This window comes from Leptopilina heterotoma, unplaced genomic scaffold (genome assembly GCF_015476425.1).
Source record: "Leptopilina heterotoma isolate Lh14 unplaced genomic scaffold, ASM1547642v1 Lhet_123, whole genome shotgun sequence".
Taxonomy (NCBI): Eukaryota; Metazoa; Arthropoda; class Insecta; order Hymenoptera; family Figitidae; genus Leptopilina; species Leptopilina heterotoma.
In genome coordinates this window covers 1,762,835-1,790,819 of record NW_025110842.1, presented here as the reverse complement: position 1 = coordinate 1,790,819, position 27,985 = coordinate 1,762,835, and the positions used below count along the sequence as shown (strand labels likewise).

The window sequence follows — 27,985 nt, the reverse complement described above, 5'->3', positions numbered from 1 at the left end:
ATTTAGAAATGAAAATCATTTACAAAAATTTCAATATTAATAAATTATTATTAATATTTTATTATTAATAGTAATAATTCTAGTCGTCTTACGAGATCTATTAACTGCATTTAAAAAAAAAAAAAATAGTCTTCCGAAATATATTTTTTTTCGGATATATTCTACAGTAAGAAAAAATTCCTTTTTCTCTTTTCAATAAAGCGGTCATTTTCTTTTAATATATATAATATATTTTTTTTTGTATCTAACTAAAGTCGATTAAAAAAAAAAGTTGTACTTAAAATCTCGAGAAAACGATCAATTCTTCTTTTTCTTCTTGTTCTTGATTCGATTCAAATAAAGTGGAGGAAATTTTTTTTTTTTTTTTTTTCGGCGGCTCTTAATCGTCAAATTTAATGGAATTGATACTCGTGTCTATTTGTCCACCTCGATAGCTTCCTCGTTTCTTCTTCGTCTTCTCATGACGAAATGACTTTCCCCTCGTGTGTTTTAGGTCCAGGTTCGCTCTCTCGCCCCATGAGCCTCTTGAACCCCTCTGGAAAGAAAATGGAAATATTGTAGAATTATATTTAAATAAATCATTCAATTATTTTCACTAATAATATAATTTTTTATGGAAATTAAATTTTTTAAAAAAAATTTTCATAAAATTCTAAGCAAGAATTCAATTATTTTCAAAAATAACAAAATTTTCCACTAAAATACAATTCTTTTTAAACAATTTAATAAAATTTTTCGCAATAATTCAATTATTTTCAAAAATAATAAAATTTTGTCCCAGGAATTCAATTATTTTTGAAAATTCTAATAAATTCTTAACGACTATTCAATTATTTTCATAAATAATAAAATTCATCACAGGATTTCAATTATTTTCAAATATTTTCATAAATTTGTTCGAAAGAAATCAATTATTTTTAATACAATTTTAAATTAATTAATCGAAAAATTCAATTATTTTCACAAATAAAGTTTTCCATAAGAATTCAATTATTTAAAATAAAATGTTCAGAATATTTATTATATAACGAAAAAATTAAATAATAAAAACAATTTTTAAAAAATTCTTATGAAGAATTTAATTATTTTCAAAAGTAACATTTTTTCATCTGCGAAAAAATGTATATCTCTATAAATAATTGAATTTTAGCAAAATTTAAAAAAATAATTTAATTCTAGGGAAAATTTGATTATTTATGAAAATTGTTAAATTCTTGAAATGAATTTTATAAGAATTTTTTTTAAATAATTGAACTCCTGTGAAAAATTGAATTATTTGTTTTAAATAATTCAATTTTCTCCGTGAATGTTTACAGGATTTTTAAAAATTTATGAAATTTTCGAAGATATCAATTAAAATTGTTTTGAAAATAAATGAAATCCTAATAAGAATTTTATTATTTATATATAAAAAATTCCAAAAATATTGAAGTAAATTCTTAAAAACTATTCAATTATTTTTATAAATAATAACATTCATCGCAGGATTTCAATTATTTTTAATACAATTTTACAGAAATTACTCGAGAAATTGAATTATTTTTAAAAATTTTAATTTCAATTCTTCGAAAAAATCAATTATTTAAAAATTTTTTTTTTAAAATTCTTTGGAAGAATTCAATTATTTACAAAAATATTCAAAGATTTTAATAATATACTTGGTAAAATTTGAATTATTTTTAAAAATTTTTCTCAATTCGATAATTTGTAATAATTAAAATTTTCCAAAAGAATTCAATTATTTAAAAAATAAATTTTCATAAAACTCGTCTCAAAAATTCAATTATTTTCAAAAATATTAAAATTCTTTACAGAAATTCAATTATAATAAAAAATTTACAAAAATTATCGTTAAAATTTCAATTGTTTTTTTTATAAATCACAAAATTCTTCTCCGAAATTCAATTATTTTGAAAAATTTTAATAAAAATTCACAATTGAATTCAATTATTAAACAAAAATTTTTAATAAAATTTTATGTAAACATTTAGTTATAATTGAAAAAAAAATTAATTTTTTAAAACAATTTTTATAAAATTGTTATGAAGAATTCAATTTTTTCCAAAAATAACAAAATTATTCCGGAAAATTCAATTATTTTGAGACACGTTAATAAAATTAATTTAATTCTTTGCAAAATTCAATTATTTCCATGAATAATAATATTCATCACAAGAATTCAATTATTTTCAAATATTTTAATAAATTTGTTCGAAAGAAATCAATTATTTTTAATACAATTTTAATAAAAATCGTTCGCAAGAATTCAATTATTTTCAAGAATATTAAATATTTCTCAGGAATTCAATTATTTAAATTAGAATTTGCATAAATTAAAATCTACAATTTTAATAAAAATTTTCAAAAGAATGTAATTATTTAAATAAAAATGTAATAAAAAATTTTGTGCAAGAATTCAATGTTTTTCAAAATTAAAAAAAAATTTTCTTAAAAATTTTAATTATCTTTATAAATTATAAAATTCTTCTCTAAAATTCCATTATTTTCAAAAATTTTAATAAAATCAGGGCAAAATTTCTATTACTTTCAAAAATTTTCCAAATCTACTATTTTAATAAAATTTCTCAAATGAATTCAATTATTTTCATAATTAATAAAACTCATCACAAAATTTCAATTATTTTTAATACAATTTTAAAAGAGTTTAATAAATTATTTATTTTTCTATTTAAATAATCGAATTCTCCTGAAATTGTCTTATAAAAATTAAATTTAAATATGAGTTTTAGTTAAAAACTCTAAAGTAATTGAATTTTGGAGAAAAAGTTTATACTTTTAAAGATAATTAAAATTTTCACGAGAATTTTTCTAAATTTTTCAACATAATTGAATTTATGTGAAAAATTATACTACTTTTAAAAATAATTGAATTCTTTGGTGAAATTTTATTAAATTAGTAGAACATTGAAAATAATTGAATTTTGACAAATTTTTGAAATTAATTAAATTTCTACGAAGAATTTCAATAAAATTATTTTGAATAAAAATTGAATTACTACAAAAGAATTTCATTAGAATTTTTAAAAATAATTTAACTCTTTTAAGAATTTTTCCTGGATTTCAATCAAAATTTCCCGACTTTTCTAGGTGTTATCAAGGTTTTTAAAATTCCCTGACATTTGTATTTTGAATAAAAATACAAATTTATTTCCTATTTCGAATAAAAATAAAATTCGATTGAGAAAATAAAGAACTTTTTACCTCTCTCGTCATTATTTTTCAAAAATTAATTATTCGTCGAACGTAATTTTCTTATTTTGAGCTGGCGAATCGGCGTTAAACGATTTCCGCTGGAAATTGCCACCTCCGCGATCACCGCGGAAACTGCCACCGCCCCTGCCGCCTCTTCCTCCTCGGAAACCTCCACCACGCTCACCATCGCCGCCCCACGACTTCCTTGGCCCACCCTCGCCACCGTCTCTATTATTTCCGCCGTCCTCCCTTCCGCCCCACGACCTTCTGCCCTCGAAACCGCCGCCGCGATCGCCTCCACGTCCACCGCGGAAGCCGCCGCGATCACCTCCTCGTCCACCTCGGAAGCCACCGCGATCGCCGCCACGTCCTCCGCGGAAGCCGCCGCGATAACCGCCACGATCATTGTCCCTTCCGCCGCGGAAACCGCCGCGACCGCCCCTAAAGCCTCCGCCGCCCCCCCGGCCATTCGTCGCCGGACTCTCGTCCTGAAAAATAGAAAAAATCAGGTCAATTGCCACATCCATGTTACTTTTTTCTTTTTTTTTCCTTTTTTTTTCTTTTTAGAAATTTTTCTATTTTATTATTTTCTTTTTTTTTACTATTTTTTTACTATTTTTTACTATTTTTTTTTACTATTTTTTACTATTTTTTACTATTTTTTACTATTTTTCACGAATTTCATTCTATTTTCATTTTATTTTCTTTTTTTACTATTTTTATTTTTTATTTTCATTAATTACTATTTTCACTTAATTTTCATTTTATTTCCATTTTGTACTATTTTTACTTAATTTTCCTTTTATTTATATTTTTATTTTATTTCCATTTATTACTATTATAATTTAATTTTCACTTAATTTTCATTTTATTTCCATTTTTTTACTATTTTTACTTAATTTTCATTTTATCTATATTTTTTACTATTTTCACTTAATTTTCATTTTATTTTTTTACTATTTTTCGACAAATTTTACTGAAACTATTTTTTATTATTTTTGCTTCTTGTATTTTAAATTTGGTTTTTTTTTACTATTTTCGAAATTAGAAATTTTACTGACACATTTTTTATTAACTTTTTCTACTATTTTTATTTTAGTTTTACTATTTTTTTTTACTATTTGATAATAATTTTAACTAGTACTATTTTAATTTTTTACTAACATTTTTATTTTGGTTTTATACTTTTTGATAATAATTTTAACTAATATTATTTAAATCTTTTACTAACGTTATTTTTATTTTGATTTTTTACTATTTGATAACTTTTCCTGTTACTATTTTGATTTTTCACTATTCGATAACTTTTACTGATACTATTTAGATTTTTTACTATTTGATACATAAATTTTGTTGATAATCTTTTCATTTCAATTTTACCTCGTTGACTATTTTTACATTTTTTAAAAAAATTATTTGATAACTTTTACTGAAACTATTTTTTTTATTTTCGCTTCTTGTATAAAAAATTAAAATATAATTTTTTTTTTCTTCTTGTATAAAATTTAAATAAATTTTGCTGATAATCTTTTTATTAATTTGATTATTGTTACTTTGTTTTTCTTAACTATTTAATAATTTTTATTGAAACTATTTTTATTATTTTTGTTTTTTGTATTTAAATTTTGGTTTCTTACTATTTTCGAAATTAGGCATTTTACTGACACATTTTTTATTATTTTTGCCAATATTTTTATTTTGTTTTTTTACTATTTGATAATTTTTACTGATATTAATTTTATTTCTGTTAATAATATTAATAAATTAGTTTAATTAATTAAAATAAATTTTACTAATATAAATTTTATTATTTTTGCTACTACTTTTTTTTAACTTTTTTTACTATTCCGACGTTTTTGTTACTGATACTTATTTTTATTATTTTCGTTATTATTTTTATTTGGATTCAAAAAATTTTTTGTAATCAAGAATTTTAAAAATTGTTGATAAATTAAGAATTTTAAAAATTGTTGATAAATTAAGTATTTTAAAAATTCTTTTTGTTATTATTTTTATTTTAAAAACTATAATTGATCATTTTTACTGTTACTATTTTTAATACTTTTTGTTTTGTTTTTCAATCTTTTCTGCTTCTTTTATTTTATTTTTACTTTACTTTTTTTAATTTCTAATTTCTTTGAAGAGTTTAACACTAATTTTTTTTTAATTACTACTTGCTAAACATTCCTATTTAGTTAAAAATTAATTAAAAAATTTATTCTGATTAAAAATAAACTAAATCTAAATAAATGTTTTACAAAAAAAATTTTCAAAAACGGAAAAAATAGTAAAAAGTGAATATAGAATAAAAATAGTTTAAAATTCCGATATTTTGATTTTTGTTTGTTTGTTTTCTTGACTGTTTTTTATTTGTTTTGTTTGTTTGTTTTTTTTTTGAAACATGGTTAATGCACGGAAACTAGTGAAACAGAAATCGAATTTCGATTCATTCAGGTTTTTTTTTACATCTTTTCTTTATGTGTTTAGTTTATCATTTTTTTTCTTTGTTTTTGAAAAATTTCAATTTAGCTTTTTTTCTTTAAAAAATATTTCTTGTTTTTTGTTATTATTATTATTATTATTATTATTATTATTTTTAAAGTGGTTTTGGACCGGCAAGTGACCTGAATTTTTCATGATACATAGTTTCCAAGCATTTACCTTTGCCTCGAATGAATTGTTTGCCAAATTCGGAGACACATCAACATCTTCGTCCTTAACACGACGGAATGGTGTGTTTTTCTGTATTAACATGAAAAATTCATAGTCAATTTCTTTTCTTTTTTGAATTATTTAAATATACTAATTACTAAATAATTAGAATTAAACAATATTTTATTTTTTTAAAAAAGAAAATATTGTATTCTTTGAAAAGAAAATTTAGAAATTATATTTTTTTTTTCAAAAAAAGAAATAGAAAAATAGAAAAAATTTTCTTTTTGATAGAAAAAGTAGTAAATTTAGTTTTTTGTATTTATTTTTTTTTTACTAATTTTACTATTAATATTTTCAAATTTTTAGCATTTTTATATTTTTAGTATTTTTATTATTAATAATTTTAGAATTTTTCTACTCTTATTATTTTTACTATTAACATTCAAAAATTTACACTACTTTTTTTACATTTACTATCAAAATCTATTTTTTTAAATTTTTTTTTCTATATTAATATTTTAATACTTTTTTTAGTATTTAAAATTTTAAACTTTTATTATTTTTACAATTCTAATTTGTATATTTTTACTATTTTTAATCCTTTTAATACTTTTTCTATTAAAATTTTAAAACTTTTACTATTTTTACTATTAATATCTTTAAACTTTTACTAATTTTACTATTTTTAGTAATATTTTTATATTTTTAAAACTTTTACTATTAAAATCTTATACTTTTACTATTTTTGAACGTTTACTAATAATTACTTTTTTTTAATATGTTAATCTTTTTTTACTATTAAAATTTTTATAATTTTAATATTGAAATTTCTGAAATTTTACTATTTTTTTTTAATATTTTACCATTGATATTTTTATAATTTCACTATTAAAATTTGTATACTTTTAATATTGAAATTTCTGAACTTTCACTATTTTTACTATCAATATTTTTATACTTTTACTAATGTTACTAATTTTACTGTAAACATTTTTATATTTTTACTATTAAAATTTTTTTGCTTTTAATATTGAAATTTCTCAATTTTTACTATTTTTACTATTAATAGCATTAAACTTTTACTAATTTTACTATTTTTACTGTTAATGTTTTTATATTTTTACTATTTTTAATACTTTTACTATTAAAATTTGTATACTTTCACTATCAATATTTTTGTACTTTTAATACTTTTTATAGAAAAATACATGATATTTTTTAAGGAACTTTTTTTTTTAAAGGAAAAGTCGAAAATAACTTTTGTTTAAAAAAAAAGAAGAAGTAGAAAAATAAAAAGTATTTTGTTTTTGTCAGAAAAATAGAAAATATCTTCTTTTTAATAGAGAAAAATAATAAAAATCTTCTTTTTAATAGAAAAAAATAATAAAAACCTTCTTTTTAACAGAGAAAAATAATTAAAATCTTCTTTTTAATAGAAAAAAATAGTAAAATGAAAAATATTTTCTTTTCAATAGAGAAAAATAATGAAAATCTTCTTTTTAATAGAAAAAAAATATTAAAATGGAAAATATCTTCTTGTTAGCAGAAAAAATAGTAAAATAGAAAATATGTAAGTTATACTTCAGACCGATGATTATCAATATACCAACAGAATTAAATAGTAAATATCTTCTTTTTTACAGAAAAAATAGTGAAATAGAAAATATCTTCTTCTTAGCAGAAAAAATAGTAAAATAGAAAATATGTAAGTTATACTTCAGACCGATGATTATCAATATACCAACAGAATTTAATAGTAAAATAGAAAATTCTTTTTCTTAAAAAGAAAATATTCCATATCTATTTTTTATTTCTGTTTTCAATACCTTATCACTGTTGTGTCCGGCCTTGACAAAATTACTATAATTATTCTTCGGCGTCTTAGCGGGAGCAATACCCTCCTCCTCCTCCTCACCGCCATTCTCCTCATTATCCTCATGTTTTCTCTTCAACGATTTTCCTTTTCCCTTTGACTTTTCATCCTCTGATTTTTCATTCTCAACAACCTCCTTATTCTTCTTCTTCTTCTTGGGCTTCTCTTCCTCCTCATCGCTATCCTCACTCGAAGATTCCTTCTTCTTCTTCTTCTCGACAACCACCGCTGCCTTCTTCACCGGTTTCTCCTCCTCATCACTACTATCATCACTCGATGACGATTCCTTTTTCTTCTGCACCTTCACTGGCGTTTTCGTCGTTACTTTTGGTTCTTCATCCTCAGAACTGTCTGATGATGATTCTTCTTCTTTTTTCGCAGGTGTTGCAGTCGGTTTCTTGGTGACTACTTTTTTCTCCTCTTCGGAATCATCGTCTGATGATGAGGACGACGCTGCTTTTAGGGGAATTTTAACCGGTGCTAGGGATTTTTTCGGTGACGGTGCTTTTTTAGGTGATTGTTTCTTCGCTGGGGGTTTCGCCTCTTCTTCGTCGCTGTCTTCGGAGGATGAAGATTCCTTTTTGGCGACTGGTTTCTTCAGAGGAGTTTTCTGCACTGGGGCAGCTTTAGGCTTTTCTTCTTCTTCTTCAGAAGACGATTCGGAGGAAGATTCTTTCTTCGCGACCGGTTTTACGGCGACGACTTTTTGTTGTTTCTTCGGCGCCTCTTCTTCGGAACTTGAATCCGAGGAAGATTCCTTCTTTTTGGCGGGAATTTTAGGCGCTGCTGCCGCTAGGGCCGCGGCTCCTTTCTTCAATTTCGCCTTTTTCGCCTCGTCATCGGAATCTTCGGAATCAGAATCAGAAGAACTTTCCTTCTTCTTCACGATTTGTTTCGCCTTTGGATTTTCCACCTTGGCGACGACTTTCTTCGGCGCCTCTTCCTCCGACGAACTGTCATCGGAACTGCTTTCCTTCTTTGCGACGGGTTTCACTTCCTTCTTTCCCTTCGGTGTTTGGGGGACGGTTTTTGGAGCCACGGGTGTTTTTGGTTCATCGTCTGAAGATGAATCGTCGTCTGAACTTGATTCTTTCTTCGCCGGCGCTGCTTTAGATTTGTTTTCTGTGGATTTCGCTGATTTTGCGGGTGTCACGACGGAGACTTTGAGGGGGGATTTTTTCGCCGGCGACGCTGTTTCCTCTTCGCTTGAGGATGAATCGTCGTCATCGGAACTTGAAGCCTTTTTGGGGGCTGATGTTTTTGTTGGGGCTTTTCCATTTAATTGTGGTTTTGCCTTGATTGGCGATGATGTCTCGTCATCGTCATCACTCTCTGAACTTGAATCGGGACTGCTCTCTTTTTTCAGTGACTTGATGACCAATTTTTTTGGAGCACTCTTTTGATAGTGCGTCACGACATCGACTATTGTTGGCGATCCCTTCGGTAGTGACGGCTGCGGAAAATATTAGGATTATTAATTTTTAAATTCAATATTTCTCTTTCTTTCTTTACAAATAAATAAATAAATAAATAAATAAATAAATATTCGGTAGAAAATTCTCAATTTGAAATTAAACACAAAAAAAGGAAAATTATTAAGAAAGAATTAATAATTAAGAATTCTTTCTTTACAAATAAAAACAAAAAAATAAATATTCGGTAGAAAATTTCGAATTTGAAATTAAACACAAAAAAAGAAAATTATCAAAATTCAAGTTCAAAAATGCCCTTAATATTTTTTAAATAAAAAAAATAAATAAATATTCGGTAGAAAATTCAAAAATTTTTAATTAAATACAAAAAAAGGAAAATTATTAATTAATTATAAAGAATTAACGATTTATTTTCTACTTTTTTAAAAATATTTTGAGCTATTATTTTGACAATAGAAAAATATATTTAGAAGAAAATAATTAATTTAAAATTAAAATAATTGAATTAAAAATTATAAAAAAATAATTGAAAAGAACAACAAAAAAAAGAGGAAAATTTTTAATTAATTTTAAAGAATTACCGATTTAAATTCTAATTTTTTAGCAATTTTTTTCTTAGTATTTTTAGCTATTATTTTAACCAACAAAAAATATATTTAGAAGAAATTATTAATTTAAAAATAAAGATTATAAAAATTAAAAAATGTGTTTATTTAAAAAAGTATAATTATAATAAAATTGTATTTGACAATTATTTATTAATTTGAAATAATCTATTCTTCTAAAATTAATTGAATAACTTATGAAACAATAAAAATAGTTGAATTAAAATTTTTTAAATAATTTAATTCTAAAAAAAAACATTAATAAAAAAATATTGAATTAAAAAAATAATTGAATTATAAAAATTATAAAATACTTGAATTTAAAAAAAAAATAATCGAATTGAATTCAAAATTACAAAACTAATTGAATTGAAAAATTTTAAATAATTCAATTTTAAAAAATTTGATAAAAAAAAGTAATCGAATTAAAAAATAATTGAAAAAATGGAAAAAATTATTAAACAATAAAATAATATTGAATTAAAAATTATGGAATAATTGAATTTAAAAAAATTGAATAAATTATTATTAGATGATAAAATAATTGAATTAAAAATTCTAAAATAATTGAATTGCAAATTTAGAAATATTGAATTTTAAAAAATTTAATATTAAAAAATAATAGAATTAAAAAAATAATTGAAAAGATGGTATAAATTATTAAACAATAAAATAATTGAATTTAAAAAAATTTCAAAAAAAATAACCGAATACAAACAATTGAAAAAATTGTTAAAAAAGTAATCGAAACAAAAAAACAATTGAACAAGAACTTGAATAAATTAAAAATAATAAAATAATTTTCAATTAAAAATTAAAAAATAATTGAATAAATTCGTAAATAATAAAGTAATTAAAATGAAAATTGTTAAAAAATTGATTGAATAAAAATACGAATTGAAAAATAATTGTAAAAAATAATCGAATAAATTGTTAAATAACAAAATTATTGAATTGAAAATTACTAAAAATACCAAAAAATAAAGAAATATAGGTACATAAAGAATATTTTATTTAAAACTTGTAGAATAATTGAATTGAAAATTATTAAAAAAAACGAAATATAAAGAATTTTAAACAATATTTTAATTAAAACTTGTAAAATAATTGAAATAATAATAAAATAATTAAATTTAAAATTGTTGAAAAAAAAACAATAAAATATTCAATTATGAACAATATTTTAATTGCAAATTATTTAATTAATAATAAAATAGTTTTGAATAATAAAAAAAATAATTGAATCATTAATCCATCTATTAATTGATTCAACAATAAATAATTAAACTAAAAATAAAATTAAAAATTGATTTCAATTAAAAATAATTGAAAAATAAAAAAATAATTAATAAAAAAGCAATTTAATTATTAATTAATGTATCAACTGTTAAATCAAGAAAGAATTAAATTTCTTCTAAAAATAATTGAATAAATTATTATTAAATAATGTAATTGAATTGAAAATTGTTGAAAAAAAAAATTGAATTCAAGAAAACTGAAGAAAAGAACGATTTGAAAAATAATTGAATTTTTATTTTTTAATCTATTGAATGACCAATGAAGAAAAAATTGATTAAAAAAAATAATTGAATTAAAAAACAATTGAAAATATTGATTTAAATAATAAAATTATTGTCTATTGTTTATAACAATTATTTCGTCAATTATTTATGAAAATTGGAAACAAAAATCCGAAATTGAATTTCACATTGTTGTGTAAAAATTAGTAACAATCGTAACAATTGTATTTAAAACATATTTATAAAATAGAAAAAAAAACAAAAAAAGGTTGAAACTTTAAAAAAAAATATTAACATCTTGTAGTTTTTGTTTATATTAGTAAAGAATAGAAAATTAAACAATTCGACAATTTTAAACCAATGAGTCAAAATTAAAATACTATTAACATAATTATCACGAAAAGAAATTTTTTTTCACAAAAAAGTGAGGTTATGTTCCCCATTTTCCGGTAAAGTAAAATTCGTATAAAATTCAAATTTTCCAAAAATGAAAATTTCTTTTTATTTTAATATAAAAATTTTAAAAACAAAACAAGAGAGTAAATTACTTGGAAGAAATATAAATATTACTTTGGATTAGTTTTTTCTTTGTGCTTTTAAAATTAAGAAAATATCTTTTATTGCGCCGCGTGTGAAAAAAAGGAGCAGAAAAAAAATATTTATTTGTAAATAAATTTTTATACCATGCTGTACAAAAAAAGAGAACTTGTTCAAAAACGCTACAATTCAACGAAAGAGAAACAAAAAATTTGGCCAACAAACAATATTCGAATTAAAAATGCACTTTTTTTTCCTCTAAAACAAACAGAGAGAAATTTCCTTCCTCCAAAAAAGTGAGGTTATGTTTCCCGCATTTGCCACATTTCAATTTAATTTTTTTCCCATTTCTAATAAAAAATCAAATAATTTTATTCGAAGTAGAGGGAAATATTTTTATTTTCCACAAAACTTTACACAGTCCAACGAAAAAAGAACTAAAAATCCTGTTGAAAGGAGAAAAAAAGCGAGACAAACAATTATCTTCCCTCGTGGTGTGAGAAAATTTCCAATTAAAAAAGGAAACAATGAAAAAAAATGAGAATGTTATTAAAATTCCTTCTTTAGGGGGAGAAATAATTTTTTTTTAACGAAAAACAAAAATTTACGGTTAAATATTCGAGGGGAAAATGGCAAAAATATGGAAAACTTGATATAAAATTTTATTGATCGCCCCACGTGGTATCGGCGAATATAAAAAGAAAAAATGTTTTTTTTTGAGAATTGGAAAAAATGTTTTAGACAAAAAATTGCAAATTACTCACCGCCTTTGTTTTTTGTTGAAATATATTTGCGAGGGACGCATCTTTTTTTAATAAATAATCGTAAACGAGAGCAGAAACGCCGACTTCAACTGTGGATGCCATGATGAAAGAGACGCGTGTGTGAACTGTTAAAAATCAACTGGAAAAACTGCCGAAGTGCCGACGAGTGAGAAGAACGTCACACGGCATGAAACCGGATGGACAAAGTTGAGCCGCCATTTTGCAAAACAAATCGTTATTTAATTCGCTATTTCTCTCCGATTATTTAGACACATATCGGGAAAATAAATAGGAAAATAACATTAAAAATAATAAATAGTAGAGAAAATTATTATTTACTTTTCGTTATAATAGTTATTTTGTTTAGAAACAGTTTTTTTTTCTTTCAAATTTCCAACACTGGGCGAATATCCGGTGGGCGAAATGCGTCCGCCAATCATATTTGTCCCTTTCTCGTGAGGCGGCCAATCAGCGCTCGAGGTACTTTCCAGGCGCCAGAATTGTGCGAATTTGAAAAAGTAGATTTCTTCTTTATTAACAAATTTTCGATTTCAATATTAGTTAACAAATTGTTAGTAATAATAAATTTCTAATAATTAATGATAAATAATTTCGAGTATTTTTCAAATTAGTCTTTCTTCTAACGAAAAATTGAGAATTTAGAAAAGTTTATTTTAATTCGCTCTTTTTTTTGGAATCATTTTCGAAAAATTCTCTGAAAAAATAAGGAATGGTAAAAAAGGTGAATTGAAAACAGCAAATAAAAAATTAAATTAAAAAGTTATTTTAAAAACCGCTTTTTATTAATTTTATTAATTATATTTTTAATTTGTTTTATTTTTTTATTGAAAATTTATTTTTACTATAATAATTATTATGATAATTATGCCTTTTGATGATAATATGTAATTGTCATTAAAAATTAAGTGAAAAAATTATTATTTTTCTTTGAATAATTGACGAAAAGGAAGAATTCGATTTTGAATTTCGCGCCGCGCAGTGTCACGTGATCGATATCTCGAACGCATGAGCAATCGATGCATTCGCAGCTGACTTCAGAGTAAATTGGAGGTTTTCTCGTTTTTCATCATGATGATGATCGGTTCGTCTCAAAGTTTTGTGACATTTTCGCGACTTTATTATTAGAAAAAATATCCGACAAACGCCAATGTTTAATCGTTAATTGAAAAGAACAATAATAACATTCCAATTGTATTTAAATCGCGAGTTCTAACCTCAAAATAACAATCCAAATGACAAGGTGAAAAAGAATTGATTCGCGGGGTGCCGAATTAAATAAGTGTGTGTAAGTGTTGTGAGTGTAAGTGTATTATTTTCTATATATTGTCGCAGTGATTAAAGGAAAAATCTGTGAAAAAAAACCCCAGTGAAATATTATTTTTCGTTAAATAATTCCCACCGAAAAAAGGAGGGGTGGGGGGAAAGGACAAATTTCGTTCAATTCACTCAAAATTTTTTTTTTGTAATTTTTCTCTTGTCTTGGAATTTTTTCCATGTTTTCCTCTCGTTCGAAATCTCTTGAAGTGAAAAACGCTGTCAATTTTCTTTTATCTTCCTTTTTGGCCACATACGAGACGAGAAGTTTTCTCCCTCGTTTCCTGTAAAGTGTTTCTTCTCTTCCTTCCCTTCATTTATTGTCATGTCTCTGTGTGTGACAAAAATTCTCTTTAACGATTTTGACAATTCTCTTTAACTTCTCAAGGGAGAATTCTCTTTGAGAAATTTTCTCTCTCTCTTTTTCTCTTGGAAAGTTGGAAAAATAATCTGCTTTTTAAAAGTGAAAATTTGTTCTCATTGTGAGGTTAAAATCGATACTTAAGGTTTAATGGGGGAGGGAGGGGGATAAAATAGGTTTTGCACGAATTCGCCTTCTATATAAAACGGTCAGTGAATTTGTTTGTTAAAAATAGATATTCAACTTCGGCCACTGTCCGATTTTAAAACACATCCGACTTCGTATAATCTCAAAGAAAATTTCGATCGAAATCGTCGTAAAGTTGTGTGGTTTTAAAAATGAAATGAAATTCGTAGAGTGATTCGATTCTTGATTCAAAAGATTCTAAAGGGGATGATTCTTTATTTTCTTCTTTAAAGGGAAATAATTCAGATAGAAAACTTTTTCTTTTCCTAAAAAAGAGAAAAAGTCAACATAACCTAGAAAAAAAAATTTTTCTTTTACAATTTTTTTGCGCCTTTTTAAAAGGAAATTTGGAAAAATATTTTTTATTTCTCGTTCCAAACGAACATAACCTAAAATTTTTTTCTTGACGTTTTGACGAAATTTGTCCTTTTTTAAAATAGTTTCTTGTAAATTTCTCTATAAAATAGTTTCTGTATTTGTAAATTTTTTAGAGTAAAATGTATTTTCTGAATTTAGGTATATTTTGAAGGGGGAAGAAGAGAAAAATTTAGTTAGTGAAAGATTGATAAAATCGAGAGTTTTGTAAATTTTAATTGTTTCTAATAAATGTTTGGATGAAAACTGAATGTGGAGTACGATCTCACGCCTTTTGGGCAATAAAGGAAAAAACGAAAATACAAATCTTGACCGTGTGGATAAAAAGTTAAACGAAGCTGTCGATGTTTTCGATAAAATGGAACGAAATAAAGGATTTGGTGAATCGCCAGCTGGAGGAGGTGATCCTGGACATCTTTCAGAATCCTATGAATCACGTCAGGTTAGAAATCATTTATTATTATATTCTTTTCTTCTTTCTTTATCGCAATTTTTGTCAAATTTATTTCTATTTTAATTTCTTATTTGATTGTTCTTTCATTTATTATTTATTTGGAATTTAGTTTGAAATTTATTAAAAATTGTTGAAAATAAAAAATCGAATTAAAAACAAAATTATAATATAAAATTGTTTCTTTTATTAATTTTTAATAATACAAATTTTAGTTTTCTTGAATTTAAAAAAATTTAATCAAATTAAAAAATTTAAAAATAATTTAATTCTAAACACTTTGGTAAAAAAAAAATAGAAAAATAATTGAAAAAAATGGAAAAAATTATAAAAACAATAAAATAATTGAATTTAAAATTATAAAATAATTGAATTGAAAAATTTGAAGTAATTGAATTTTAAAAAATTTGACAAAAAAAATAATTGAAAGAATGGAAAAAATGATTAAACTATAAAATAATTGAACTAAAAATTATAAAATAATTGAATTTACAAAAATTGAATGAGAAAATAATTGAATTTACAAAAACTGAATAAAAAATAATTGAATCAAAGAATAATTGTAATAAGAATAATTGAATTAAAAATTTTAAAATAATTGAATTAAAAAATATGAAATAATTATTGAATTGAAAATTAAAATATAATCGAATTTTAAAAACTTTAATAAAAAAAATAATTGAAAAACAGGAGAATAAACTATTAGACAGTAAAATAATGGAATTTAGAAAAAATTGAATAAAAAAAGAATCAAATCAAAAAAGAAATTGAAAAAATTATTAAATAATAAAATAATTGAATTGAAAATTTTAAAATAATTGAAAAAATAGAGAATAAATTATTGGACAATGAAATAATTGAATTTAAAGAAATTGAATAAAAAAAATCGAATAAAATAATTGAATTAAAAAAAATTGAATAAAAAAACCATTGAAAAAAAATTAAATAAATTAATATAACCAATAAAATAATTGAATTTTAGAAAATTTGATAAAAAAATAATCGAATAAAAAAAATTATTAATTAAATTAGTAAAAATTAAAGTAATTCAAATTTTAAAAAAATTAAATTAAAAAAATGTTTTTTTTTCGTTAATTTAATAATAAAATTTCTAGTTTATTGATAAATTTAATAAAAATTATTTTATTTATATTGAAAATATAGAATCGAATTAAAAACGAAAATAATAAAATTATTTTCTTATAATTTTTAATAATTAATTAAAATAATATAATAAATATAATAAACGTGTAAGAAAAAAAATATTATTAAAAACAAAAAATCTTATTTGAGAGAAAAAAATTTTAATTAATATTTTTTCGTCTTTCATTTATAGAAAATTTTTTTTTTGAAATAAAAAATAATTATTAATGAATTCGGAAGTTGAAAATCGTGAAAATTGCGATAAGAAAAGAAACATCTTTTTGCACAAATGTGCAACTTCCTTTTATCATTCATTTTCAGTATTGTTATCTACCCTAAAAAATCAAACGGATGCTAAAAATTTTTATCATTTCACAAATGTTTTGTCATTTGAGAAAACAGAAAATTTCTTTTCTTTTCTCTCGAATCACTGTGAGAAATCTTTTGCAAAAACAAACCAAGTTTTTTTATTATTGAAGATTAAAATTTAAAATTTAAATAAATAAATAAATAAAATCGATTTTTTATTTATTTTTTTTTATTCTATTTTCTTTATTTATAAATAAATCCAATCGATTTTTTATTAATTTTTTTTATTCCATTTTCTTTATTTATTTTATTTATTTATAAAAAAATACAATCGATTTTTTATTTATTAACTTTATTTTAAATTATATAAACGGGTTTTTAGTTTTGTTAAATATTTAGAAAATTTTTAAACAATATTTTTTATTTAGTCAGTTAAATTTTCAATTTAATTTTATTTATTTAATTATTTATTAATGTTAATATTTACATTATTTATTATTAATATTTATATTAGTATAAATATTTGTATTATTTATTATTAATATTTATATTATTTATTATTATAATATTTCTATTATTTACTATTAATATTTAAATCCATGTATTTATTATAATAATTATAATATAAATTCAATATAATTATTGTTATTGTCATTAATTATTTTTTATTTCGCTAGAAAATATATAAAATAGTAATTAATAATAATTATTATTTATTATCATTAGTTTTTGTTATTTTGCAGACAGTTTAAAAATGGAAAACATGAAAAAGAAAATAATAACACAATAATAATTATTAGCATTTATTATATTATTTATTTACGTTTTTATTTAATTACAATTCTAAAAATTACTCCAAAATAAAAAAAAATAATTAATAATAATAATAATTATTAATATTTATAATTAATTTAGAATTGTCATTATTTTTATTATTATTATTATTATTATTATTATTTTATTGCTGTTATTTTTATTACTTTTTTGTTTTTTATTTATTTAAATTTCGAAACTGGATACAAAATAATTTTTTTTTTTAGAGAGAGGAGGTAAAAACTAATACTAATAGTAAATAATAATTTATTGTAAATTATTACTATAAACTGAATAAAAAATGATAAATATTGTTTTTTTAATTTTTTTGATTTAATTATTATTATTTAATAGTACACGTTATTTATTAAAACGTTCGTTCCTGGCGAGCAAAGAATGAGGTTCTCTATCGAACAGTGAACTTTTTTGCCCCCCCCCCCCTTCGCCCCTCTCCCCCCTCTTTGCCACATATTCTCACTATTCTTCATCTTCTTCTTATTCACATACATATATATTTATTACTTTGTTATGTAACGTAATTTGCCTCTCTTTACGTGTATTTATTTCCACCTACGCCCTGACATAAGTCAACTGCAGTCGATTTTGTCCTTCAAATAGAAATCGACTTGGGTGGGTGGGTGGGTCTTGATCTCAAAGAAAAAGAAAAAAAGAAAAAAAAAGAAAGAGAAAATAAACATTTACGAAAGCAAAATAAACTCATCTTATATTCTATTAGTTCGTGTTTAGAATTATTAAACTTTATTTTCGAAAAGAAAAGAGTCAATTTTTTTTTTTTTTTTTTTTGAACTTTTTAACTTTTTATAGAATTAGATTTGTTATTTTTTATTTTTAACTTTTTAGATTCGTATAATCAGCGAGTGTAATTAAAAACTGCTGAGTTTGCAATTTTCAAGGGAATTTAGATTATTTTTTAACTTTCGTCCGCCATATTGGATCCGCCATTTTGAATTTTTTAAATCAAAGAAAGAGGAGGATTTTTTTTTGGATTTTAGCGATTAAAAGCTACTATTTCTGTTTTTTTTTTTTTTGGAGGGAAATTTCCATTACTTTAAATTCGCTAATACTAGAAATAAACAAAAAAAATATTTGAAAAAATTATAATGAAATTCTTTAAAACGATTCAATTATTTTCAAAAAAAAAAATATGAGAGAAATTCAATTATTTTCAATGTCTAGTATTTTTAGAAAATTTCACAAATAATTCAAATATTTTAAACAAACATTGATAAAATTCATTTAAAATTTAATTATTTTCATATAAATAATAAAATTTCCACGCAAGAATTCAATTAATTTAGAATAGAATTTTCAAAAAAAAATTTCGAAAAAATCAATTATTTAACAAAATTTTTATACAATCACCATAATTCAATTACTTTCACTGATAAAAACATTTTTCATTGAAATTCAATTATTTAAAAAAAAAAAAAATTCTAAAAGAGAAGAAAAAATTTTGAATTTTAAGAAATTCGGTTTTTTGAAATTTTGAATATTTTTGAAAATTTTTGATTTTTTACCAAAGGTTTGAGAATTTTAAATAAGTAAAGTATTTTTAAAGAGCACAAAAATATTGAAGCTAAATGCAGCAAAAAAGAAGAAAAAATGTTGAATTTTAAGAAATTCGGTTTTTCGAGTTTTTGAATATTTTTGAAAATTTTTGATTTTTTACCAAAGGTTCAAGAATTTTAAATAAGTAAAGTATTTTTCAAGAGCACAAAAATATTGAAGCTAAATGCAACAAAAAAGAAGAAAAAATGTTGAATTTTAAGAAATTCGGTTTTTCGAATTTTTGATAATTTTTTATAATTTTAAATTTTTTACCAAAGGGTGAAGACTATTAAATAAGTAAAGTATTTTTGAAGAGCACAAAAATATTGAAGCTAAATGCCATAAAAAGGAAGAAAAAATGTTCAATTTTAAAAAATTCGGTTTTTCGAGTTTTTGAATATTTTTGAAAATTTTAGATTTTTTACCAAAGGTTGGAGATTTTTAATTAAGCAAAGTATTTTCCAAGAGCACAAAAATATTGAAGCTAAATGACATAAAAGAGAAGAAAAAATGTTGAATTTTAAGAAATTCGAATTTTTGAATATTTTTGATAATTTTTGATTTTTTACCAAAGTGTGGAGATTTTTAAATAAGTAAAGTATTTTTTAAAAGCACAAAAATATTGAAGCTTAATGCCACAAAAAAGAAGAAAAAATGTTGAATTTTAAGAAATTCGGTTTTTCGAAATTTTGAATATTTTCGATAATTTTAGATTTTTTACCAAAGGGTGGAGATTTTTAAATAAGTAAAGTATTTTTGAAGAGCACAAAAATATTGAAGCTAAATGCCATAAAAGAGAAGAAAAAATTTCGAATTTTAAAAATTCAATTTTTCGAAGTTTTGATGATTTTTAAAAAATTTATATTTTTAACCAAAGGGTAGAGACTATTAAATAAGTAAAGTGATAAGGCTTATGAAAGGGCTTATGAAAATCAAAAAAATCATGGAAAAGGCCTGGAATTTTTAAAAGTTTCTAAATTTTTCCTGTTTTCCATTTTGTCTCTTTAATAGAAATGTAATTAGAATTTTTAAGATATTATAATATATATTATACGACGTGGAAATTAATTTTAAAATTTCACTGGAATTCCCTAAAAATTTGACCTGGTAATCATGGAAAAGGTATGGAATTTGAAGTTCGGATTTCTGTATAGGAACCCTGAAAATAGAATGTAATTTTTGTCAGTTTTGAGAAGTGTCTAAAACTCGTTTTTTTGGTTGTTAAGTTTAATTTTTCGATAGCTACTTTTTTACTATACTGTTTTTAGTTTGAAAGCTAGAAGTTACTGTTTGCTACTTTTTTAAAAATTAATTATCGTGTGCGAAGACTGTTATATATTATAATAAAAGTATAATAGAATTATAATTATTTTTTCAAAACATTTTTTTTCCTTTTTTTTTAAAGCAAAACATCTCTTTAGTATATATATCCATATAGACATTAATTATCGAGTTTCGCGTTAGTTGAATTTATAATTTCTAATTAAATAGAAAATAAATTCATATTTCATGTTAATTAAGTCGAAAGAGAGAGAGAGAGAGAGAGAGAGAGAGAGAGAGAGAGAGAGAGAGAGAGAGAGAGAGAGAGAGAGAGAGAGAGAGAGAGAGAGAGAGAGAGAGAGAGAGAGAGAGAGAGAGAGAATATTTGTTCATAGTGGTAAAAATACATATCTAAGTGGAATAACATTTTTAACATACATAGACCGGAAGTAAAATGAAATTTTCTTGGATACATAACTTCGGAAAGTGGAGAATAAGAAGAATGAGAATAAGAAGAAGAAGAAGAATATATGGCGAGAATAAAACAAAACTATATAAGAGAACACGTGCAACATTTTGTCGAGAGAGACTCGTTTTCCTATATATATAAATATAAAATCACTTATATCATTCCACGTATGTACTTTCTTCTTCTCTCACTCTATACACTAATTTATTTATAACTTAGTACATGTTTTAAAGTATTTTATTTTATGCCTTCTTCTATATGTTTTGGAAAATACATTTTTTTTCTTTTTATATTTCCGTTGCTTTCATGTTACATATTGTTATATGTCAGAGAATTGGCATAAAATTAGTCGAAAGAAATGAAATTTTTATACAATTATTCGCAAGAATTAAATTATTTTTATAAATACTTAAATTATTTTCAAAAATTTTCCTCATTTCAATTATTTTTAATATCTACTATTTTAATAAAATTTTCCAAAAGAATTCAATTATTTAAACAAAATTTTAATAAAAATTTCACAGGAATTCAATTACTTTCCAATTTTTTATAAATTTCTTCGCACCAATTCAATTATTTTTAATTTTTTAATGAAGTTTGTAGAAAGAATTGAAATATATTCAAAGAATAGAAAAAAATAGTTCTGAAAAATTCAATTATTTCGCAAAATTTAAATAAAATTCTTTTCAAAATTTTATTATTTAAAAAAATTTTGACAACATTCTTTACAAGATTTAGTTAATAATATTGCAATTTTAAATTTTCCTATTCAATTCAATTATTTTCAATACAATTCTTCTTAAGAATTCAATTATTTTCACAAATAATACATTTTTTTAATGGGAATTCAATTATTTGGAAAAAATTTGAATAAAATTTTTCGTAAGAAATCAATTATTTTCATAAATATAGTAAAATTTTTCTCGAGAATTCAATTATTTCAAAAATTCTGATAAAATGCTTTATAAATTTGAAAAATTATAATAAAATTGACTGTAGAATACAATTATTTTCGTAAAATAAAACATTCCTTATAGGAATTACAATTTTACTGTCAAGTTTGTAAAAATTTTCAAAACAATTCAATTATTTTCTTAAAAAATAAAATTCTTCGAAGCAATTCAATTATTAAAGAAATTTTAATTAAATTCTTCCCAAGAATTCAATTATTTAAAAAAATTTAATAAAATTTTTCGTCAGATTTCAATTATTTTCAATTTTTGAATAAAATCTTGTCAATGGAATTTAATTATTTTCAAAATGTTATGAAAAATTCTCAGAAATTCAATTATTTTCAAAAAATTTAATAAAATTCTTGGCAAAATTTCAAATATTTTTAAAAATTTTCATTATTTCAATTATTTTTAATATCTGCTGTTTTAATAAAACTTTCCAAAAGAATTCAATTTTTTAAACGAAATTTTAATAAAAATTTCACAGGAATTCAATTATTTTCCAATTTTTTATAAATTTCTTCACACCAATTCAATTATTTTTAATTTTTGATAATGAAGTTTATCGAAAGAATTCAAATATATTCAAAGAATTGAAAAAAAAAATAGTTCTGAAAAATTCAATTATTTCGCAAAATTTAAATAAAATTCTTTTAAAAATTCTATTATTTAAAAAAATTTTGACAAAATTCTTTACAAGATTTAGTTACTAAAATTGCAATTTTAATAAAATTTTCCAATTCAATTCAATTATTTTCAATAAAATTCTTATTAAGAATTCAATTATTTTCACAAATAATACATTTTTTTATGGGAATTCAATTATTTAAAAATAATTTGAATAAAATTCTTCGTAAGAAATCAATTATTTTTATAAATAATAAAATTTTTCTCGAAAATTCAATTATTTCAAAAATTTTGAGATAAAATGCTTTATAAATTTGAAAAATTATAATAAAATTGGTCATAGAATACAATTATTTTCGTAAAATAAAACATTCCTTATAGGAATTACAATTTTACTGTCAAAAATTTTTGTAAAAATTTTCGAAACAATTCAATTATTTTCTTAAAAAATAAAATTCTTCGAAGCAATTTCAATTATTTAAGAAATTTTAATTCAATTCTTCCCAAGAATTCAATTTTCTTTCAAAAATAAAACTTTTCACAAGAATTCAATTATTTAAAGAAAAATTTAATAAAATTGTTCGTCAGATTTCAATTATTTTTATTTTTTTTTAATGAAATTTTATTGATGGAATTTAATTATTTTCAAAATGTTATAGAAAATTGTGAGAAATTCAATTATTTAAAAAGTTTGAATAAAATTCTTCACAAGAAATTAATTTAATATCATAAATAATAATATTTTTCTCCGGAATTCAATTATTTTGAAAAATGAAATATTCTTCACAGGAATTCAATTCTTTAAAAAATTTTTTAATAAAATTCGTTGCAAGAATTAAATTACTTTTATGAATAACAATATTTATAGCAGAGTTTCAATTATTTTTTATGTACAATTTTACATAAACTAATAGAAAATTGCATTTATTCTTTATAATTTTTTTTAAAATTCGCCGAAAGAATTCAATTATTTTTAGAATTTTTTTTTATAAATTTCTTTAAAAAAATTCAATTTTAAGAAATATTGAAATATTTAACACATTATTTATCTTTGCATTTAAATAATTGAATTGTCGAAAAATTTTCTGATAAAAATTGATTAAAAATGAATTTTACTTAAAATTTGAAATTATAATTGAATATTAAAAGCATCATAGCGTGAATTTTGATAAATAAGTGAATTTTGAAAAGGGTTAAAAAATGAAAATCTTTGAAAATTTAAATTTATAGTTGCAATATTCTTATAATATAAAATAATAATTTTATCACTCTGTAATTTTGAATTTAATATAAAACGTGAAGAAATCGATTGCTCCGAGCCGAAGACTCGGAGTGATCGATTTCTTCATGTTTTATAACAATTTTTTATAAGTTGTTTAATTTCAAAATGGTTTGAATTTGAATGTTTTGAAGAATTTTAATTTCCTACGAAAACAGAATAATTAAATCTTTAATTAAAAAAGTAGTTATTAATGTTTTCGAATAATTTTACTTCTGAAGTAAATTTTGTTTTAATTTTTTAATTTTACATACTTTTTTGTAAATAAATTTAATAGAACATTTTTTTTTGAGTATATCTATAATAATTTTCAGAGGTGAATCAGAATATTCTTTAGGGTCTGGGGAAAAGTGAAAATCAGTTAGGAAAAATTCTGTAAATCAGGGAAGGGAAAAGTCAGGGAAAAGGAAAATGAAATTTTTTTGGCAAAACCCTGTTAAAATTATAATTATCGAGTATACGAAGTCTGGTAAAATAAAAGTTTTTGTCAGATATAGTAAAAGTTGGTTTTTTATTTTGGTTTTTTATTTTTGATTTAACGTGAAATGAAAGCTCATATAAATGGAGTAAGTACCACGTGACTTTCACCAGCGGTATTTTCATAAAGGGCGGGCATTGGTTGCAGTTTAACGAGAAGAAAACAGTTTGCAAATGCATCTTTCTCTCTTTCTTTGAAGAATGCGATTTTATATTTGTGTGTCGGTGTGTGTGTTGAAAATTATTGTGGGAGCCAATTGTGAGTAGCTTTTGTTATTTCCCTCTATCTTCCTTTTTTTTTGCACATATGCAAAGGAGATGGGAAAATAATGGGAAGTGAGCGAATAATCGGCCGAGCGAGTCCAATTGAATATTCGATAGGATCGCTATTTGTAAAATATGGCTTTAACTGATAATAGAGAGGCTTATTTTACTCTCTCTCTCTCTCTCTCTCTCTTTCTCGATATAAGTGAACTCGAAAAGTTTTGTGACGAGTTTCAAGTGTTGAATATACATAATGCCCTCTGGGTGCTTTTCAAAAAGAGAGAGAGAGAGAGAGAGAGAGGAATTTTTCTCTCCAATCATTATATTATTATGTTTGTAATAATTCATTTTCAAATATATAATAATAATTGCTTTGAACACAAAATCCATTGTTTAGTGGATTTTTATGATAAATTTGACTTTCTTATCTCTACTCTCACTCTCTCATCACACTGTGTACTTATTGAACGCTTCCTTGTTCATTTATCATTTTTTCTCTACTTCAAATTTATTATATACCTCCTCTGTATTATATATATATTTCAACTAAAAGTTCAAGAATTTTTATTTTTACATTTTTACGATTTCCTTCATTGTATTTTGATAAAAAGATTTCCTTTTCCTCTTTCTCTGTGTAAATCTCTCTTTTGTTTTTTAATTCTCTTCGATTTTTGCATGGCGAAACTAAAATTATTTTTTCACATAGCAAGACTAAAATTAAACTAAAATTATTTTTTCACATATAGCAAAACTAAAATTAAACTAATTTTTTTTTACTTATATTGTCATTATTTTCGAGATTATTTTATTAAAATTTTTTAAAATTAAAAATTAAATTATCACTATAGTAGGATATTTAATTAAATTTAGTTTTTAGTTTTTCAAATTTGGAAAATTTGATTTTTTTTTCATTATTTTACCTTTTGATGCTCGTGAGAGCATCAAATATTTGTATTGTTTATACACGACGATGACGATGAAGTATGCGAAGGTTTTTTGATTTTGAAAAGTAGTTTGCAACACATTTGTGTATAATATTGGAACGAAATGTTTGAACTATAAGTTGGAGGATTTAATATGCAAGAGATCAAAAAGTGATGCGTGTAGGTTTTGCCTTTTACGCACGTGTGTCCTGCTGCAATGCCATGCCGCGTAGGACGGAAGGTCACTTTCTCGCCCAGCCTTTTTTTCCATGCCACATACCCAATATTATATGACATGTATACTCGGATCAAACACAAAAAATTAGGTATTCAAAAATTAAAAACAAAAATGAAAAACAGACAAAAATCATTAGCTACTTTTAAAAAGTATCGTATATGACGAAGTAAAAGTAGCAATTAGTCGAAATTTATCGAATAATGTGTCAATTAATTGAAAGAAATCGAAATATACCGAAAAAAGTGTCAATTAATCGAAATATATCAAAATATATCGAATTAAGTGTGAATTAATCGAAATATATCGAATAAAGTGCCAATTAATCGAAATATATCGAAAAATACAGAATAAAGTGTCAATTAATCGAAACATATTGAATTAAGTATCGTCAACTTGAAATATACCGAAATATACTGAATAAAGTGCCAATTAATCAAAATATATCAAAATATATCGAATTCAAAGACAATTAATCAAAATATATCAAAGTTAGTATCAAATCTCGAAATATATCGAAATATACAGAAAAAAATTATCAATAAATCGAAATAAATCAAAATATATCGAATTCAAAGTCAATTAATCAAAATATATCGAAATAAGTACCGAATCTTGAAATAAATCGAAATATATAAAAAACAATTATCAATAAATCGAAATATATCGAATTAAGTATCGACAACTCGAAATATATCGAAATATACCGAATAAAGTGAGAAAAAATTGAAATAAATAGAAATATAGATCGAAGTATACAGAAGAAGTTGTCAATTAATCGAAATAAATCGAAATTTATTGAATTAAGTATCGACAACTTGGAAGTTATCGAATAACGTATCAATTAATCAAAATATACCAAATAAAGTGTCAAATATCCAAATTTAACAGAATTAATCTATTTTTTAAAAATAAATTGAAAAAAAAAATTGGATGAATCAAAATATATCGACATTGTATCGAAATAAATCGATTTTTTTAAATCAAAATTTAGTATCGAATTGTCGAAATAAATCGGTAAAAAATCAAAAAAGATTCGATAAGTCGAAATAAATCGATATTGTATCGAAATGTATTTAATTTTTTTATTGAAATGAATCGATTTTTTTTATCTAAATATATATTCTAATAAGTATCGATAAATTAAAACAAAAATGATAATTTATCGAAATACATTGTAATAAATATCGAAAAGTCGATATAATTCGATATAACAATCGATTATTCAATAAAGTTTGATTTAATTTTTGAATAAATCGAAAAAAATTGATATGAAAAATCGTTTATTCGATAAAATTCTATTTAATTATCCAAAATTCAATTTAATTTTCAGGAATTTTTAAAAAACTTTTTGAAAAATTTAATTATTTTTCATGAATTTTAATAAAACACTTTGAAAAATTCAATTTTATTCTGGAATTTTATTTTAAAATTCTAATTCATCTATAATTTTAATAAAACTCTTTGCAAAATTCAATTATTTTCGCAGAAATTTTAATGAAATTTTTGTCTAAATTCAAATTTTTAGGAATTTTATTAAAATTCGTTGCAAAATTCAATTATTTTCATGAATTTTAATAAAATTTTTGTCTAAATCCAATTTTCAGGAATTTAAAAAAAATTTTACTGCAAAATTCAATTATTTTCAGGAATCTTAATAAAATTTTTTGTCTAAATACAATTTTTAGGATTTTTTTTTAATTTTAATAAAACTCTTAGCAAAATTTAATTATTTTTATGAATTTTAATAAAAAACTTTTATCTAAATCCAATTTTCAGGAATTTAAAAAAAATTAAATTATTTTCAGGAATTTTAATAAAAACCTTTGTCTAAATTCAATTTTTAGGATTTTTAAAAAAATTTATTTGAAAAATTCAATTATTTTCATGAATTTTAAATAAAACTTTTTGGAAAATTCAATTTTTTTCTGGAATTTTATTTTAAAATTTTAATTCATCTATAATTTTAATAAAACTCTTTGCAAAATTCAATTAATTTTAAGAAATTTTATTAAAACTTTTGCCAAATTTAATTATTTTAAGTAATTTAATTAAAATTCATTGCAAATTTAAATTATTTTTTTTTAAAGATTTTACTAAATTTAAATTATTTTTTAAAAAGATTTTACCAAATTTCAATTTTTTAAAAAAATTATTTAATTGTTATGTAATTGTAAAACTATTGCGACTTTCAAAAATTATTTAGAAATATTTTTAAAAAGTTAATTTTACGAATTTATTTATTAAAATTTTTGAATATATATTCTACCTTAATATTTTTAAAAAGAAAAATAAACGGTTTCAATTATTATAAAAAATTGAATTTTTGTATTTAAATAATTAAATTTTAATTCCT

At 21.9% G+C, this 27,985-nt stretch overlaps 2 protein-coding genes across 12 annotated transcripts in view; one reads left to right on the top strand and one right to left on the bottom strand.

Moving 5' to 3' along the window:
- Window positions 1–367: 367 nt before the first annotated feature.
- Window positions 368–12,775, bottom strand: LOC122512541 (nucleolar protein dao-5). 3 transcript variants are annotated; one of them, XM_043628440.1, is made up of 4 exons: window positions 12,601–12,774; window positions 7,695–9,194; window positions 5,875–5,955; window positions 368–535 (listed from the first exon to the last, which is right to left on the bottom strand). In XM_043628440.1, the coding sequence occupies exons 1-4, from the start codon at window positions 12,700–12,702 to the stop codon at window positions 380–382; spliced, it is 1,839 nt and encodes a 612-aa protein (XP_043484375.1). In that variant the 5' UTR covers window positions 12,703–12,774; the 3' UTR covers window positions 368–379. The 3 variants fall into 3 exon arrangements, with proteins under 3 accessions (XP_043484375.1, XP_043484373.1, XP_043484374.1); XM_043628438.1 differs by lacking the exon at window positions 368–535 and adding an exon at window positions 3,223–3,701 and having other exon boundaries at window positions 12,601–12,775; XM_043628439.1 differs by lacking the exons at window positions 368–535; window positions 5,875–5,955 and adding an exon at window positions 3,223–3,701.
- Window positions 12,776–13,654: 879 nt separating this feature from the next.
- The window catches only part of LOC122512507 (patronin), a 108,677-nt gene continuing 94,346 nt past the window's right edge, over window positions 13,655–27,985 (top strand). For 6 of the 9 annotated variants that reach the window (XM_043628378.1, XM_043628380.1, XM_043628374.1 and 3 more), the window contains exons 1-2: window positions 13,655–13,921; window positions 14,999–15,299. In XM_043628378.1, coding sequence (XP_043484313.1) covers window positions 15,108–15,299 — 192 coding nt within the window. In that variant the 5' untranslated portion in view covers window positions 13,655–13,921; window positions 14,999–15,107. Of the gene's footprint in view, window positions 13,922–13,970; window positions 13,988–14,383; window positions 14,505–14,998; window positions 15,300–27,985 lie in introns of those variants that run through there. The other 3 variants (XM_043628375.1, XM_043628377.1, XM_043628376.1) reach the window with 3 other exon arrangements.

Bases quoted from the DNA above. Each gene is read 5' to 3' on its own strand.
- LOC122512541 (XM_043628438.1), bottom strand. From the start codon at position 12,702: ATGGCATCCACAGTTGAAGTCGGCGTTTCTGCTCTCGTTTACGATTAT. The intron at 9,195-12,600 runs GTGAGTAATTTG...TATTTTCCGCAG, and splicing joins TTCAACAAAAAACAAAGGCG to CCGTCACTACCGAAGGGATC. The intron at 5,956-7,694 runs GTATTGAAAACA...ATGTTAATACAG, and splicing joins CCGGACACAACAGTGATAAG to AAAAACACACCATTCCGTCG.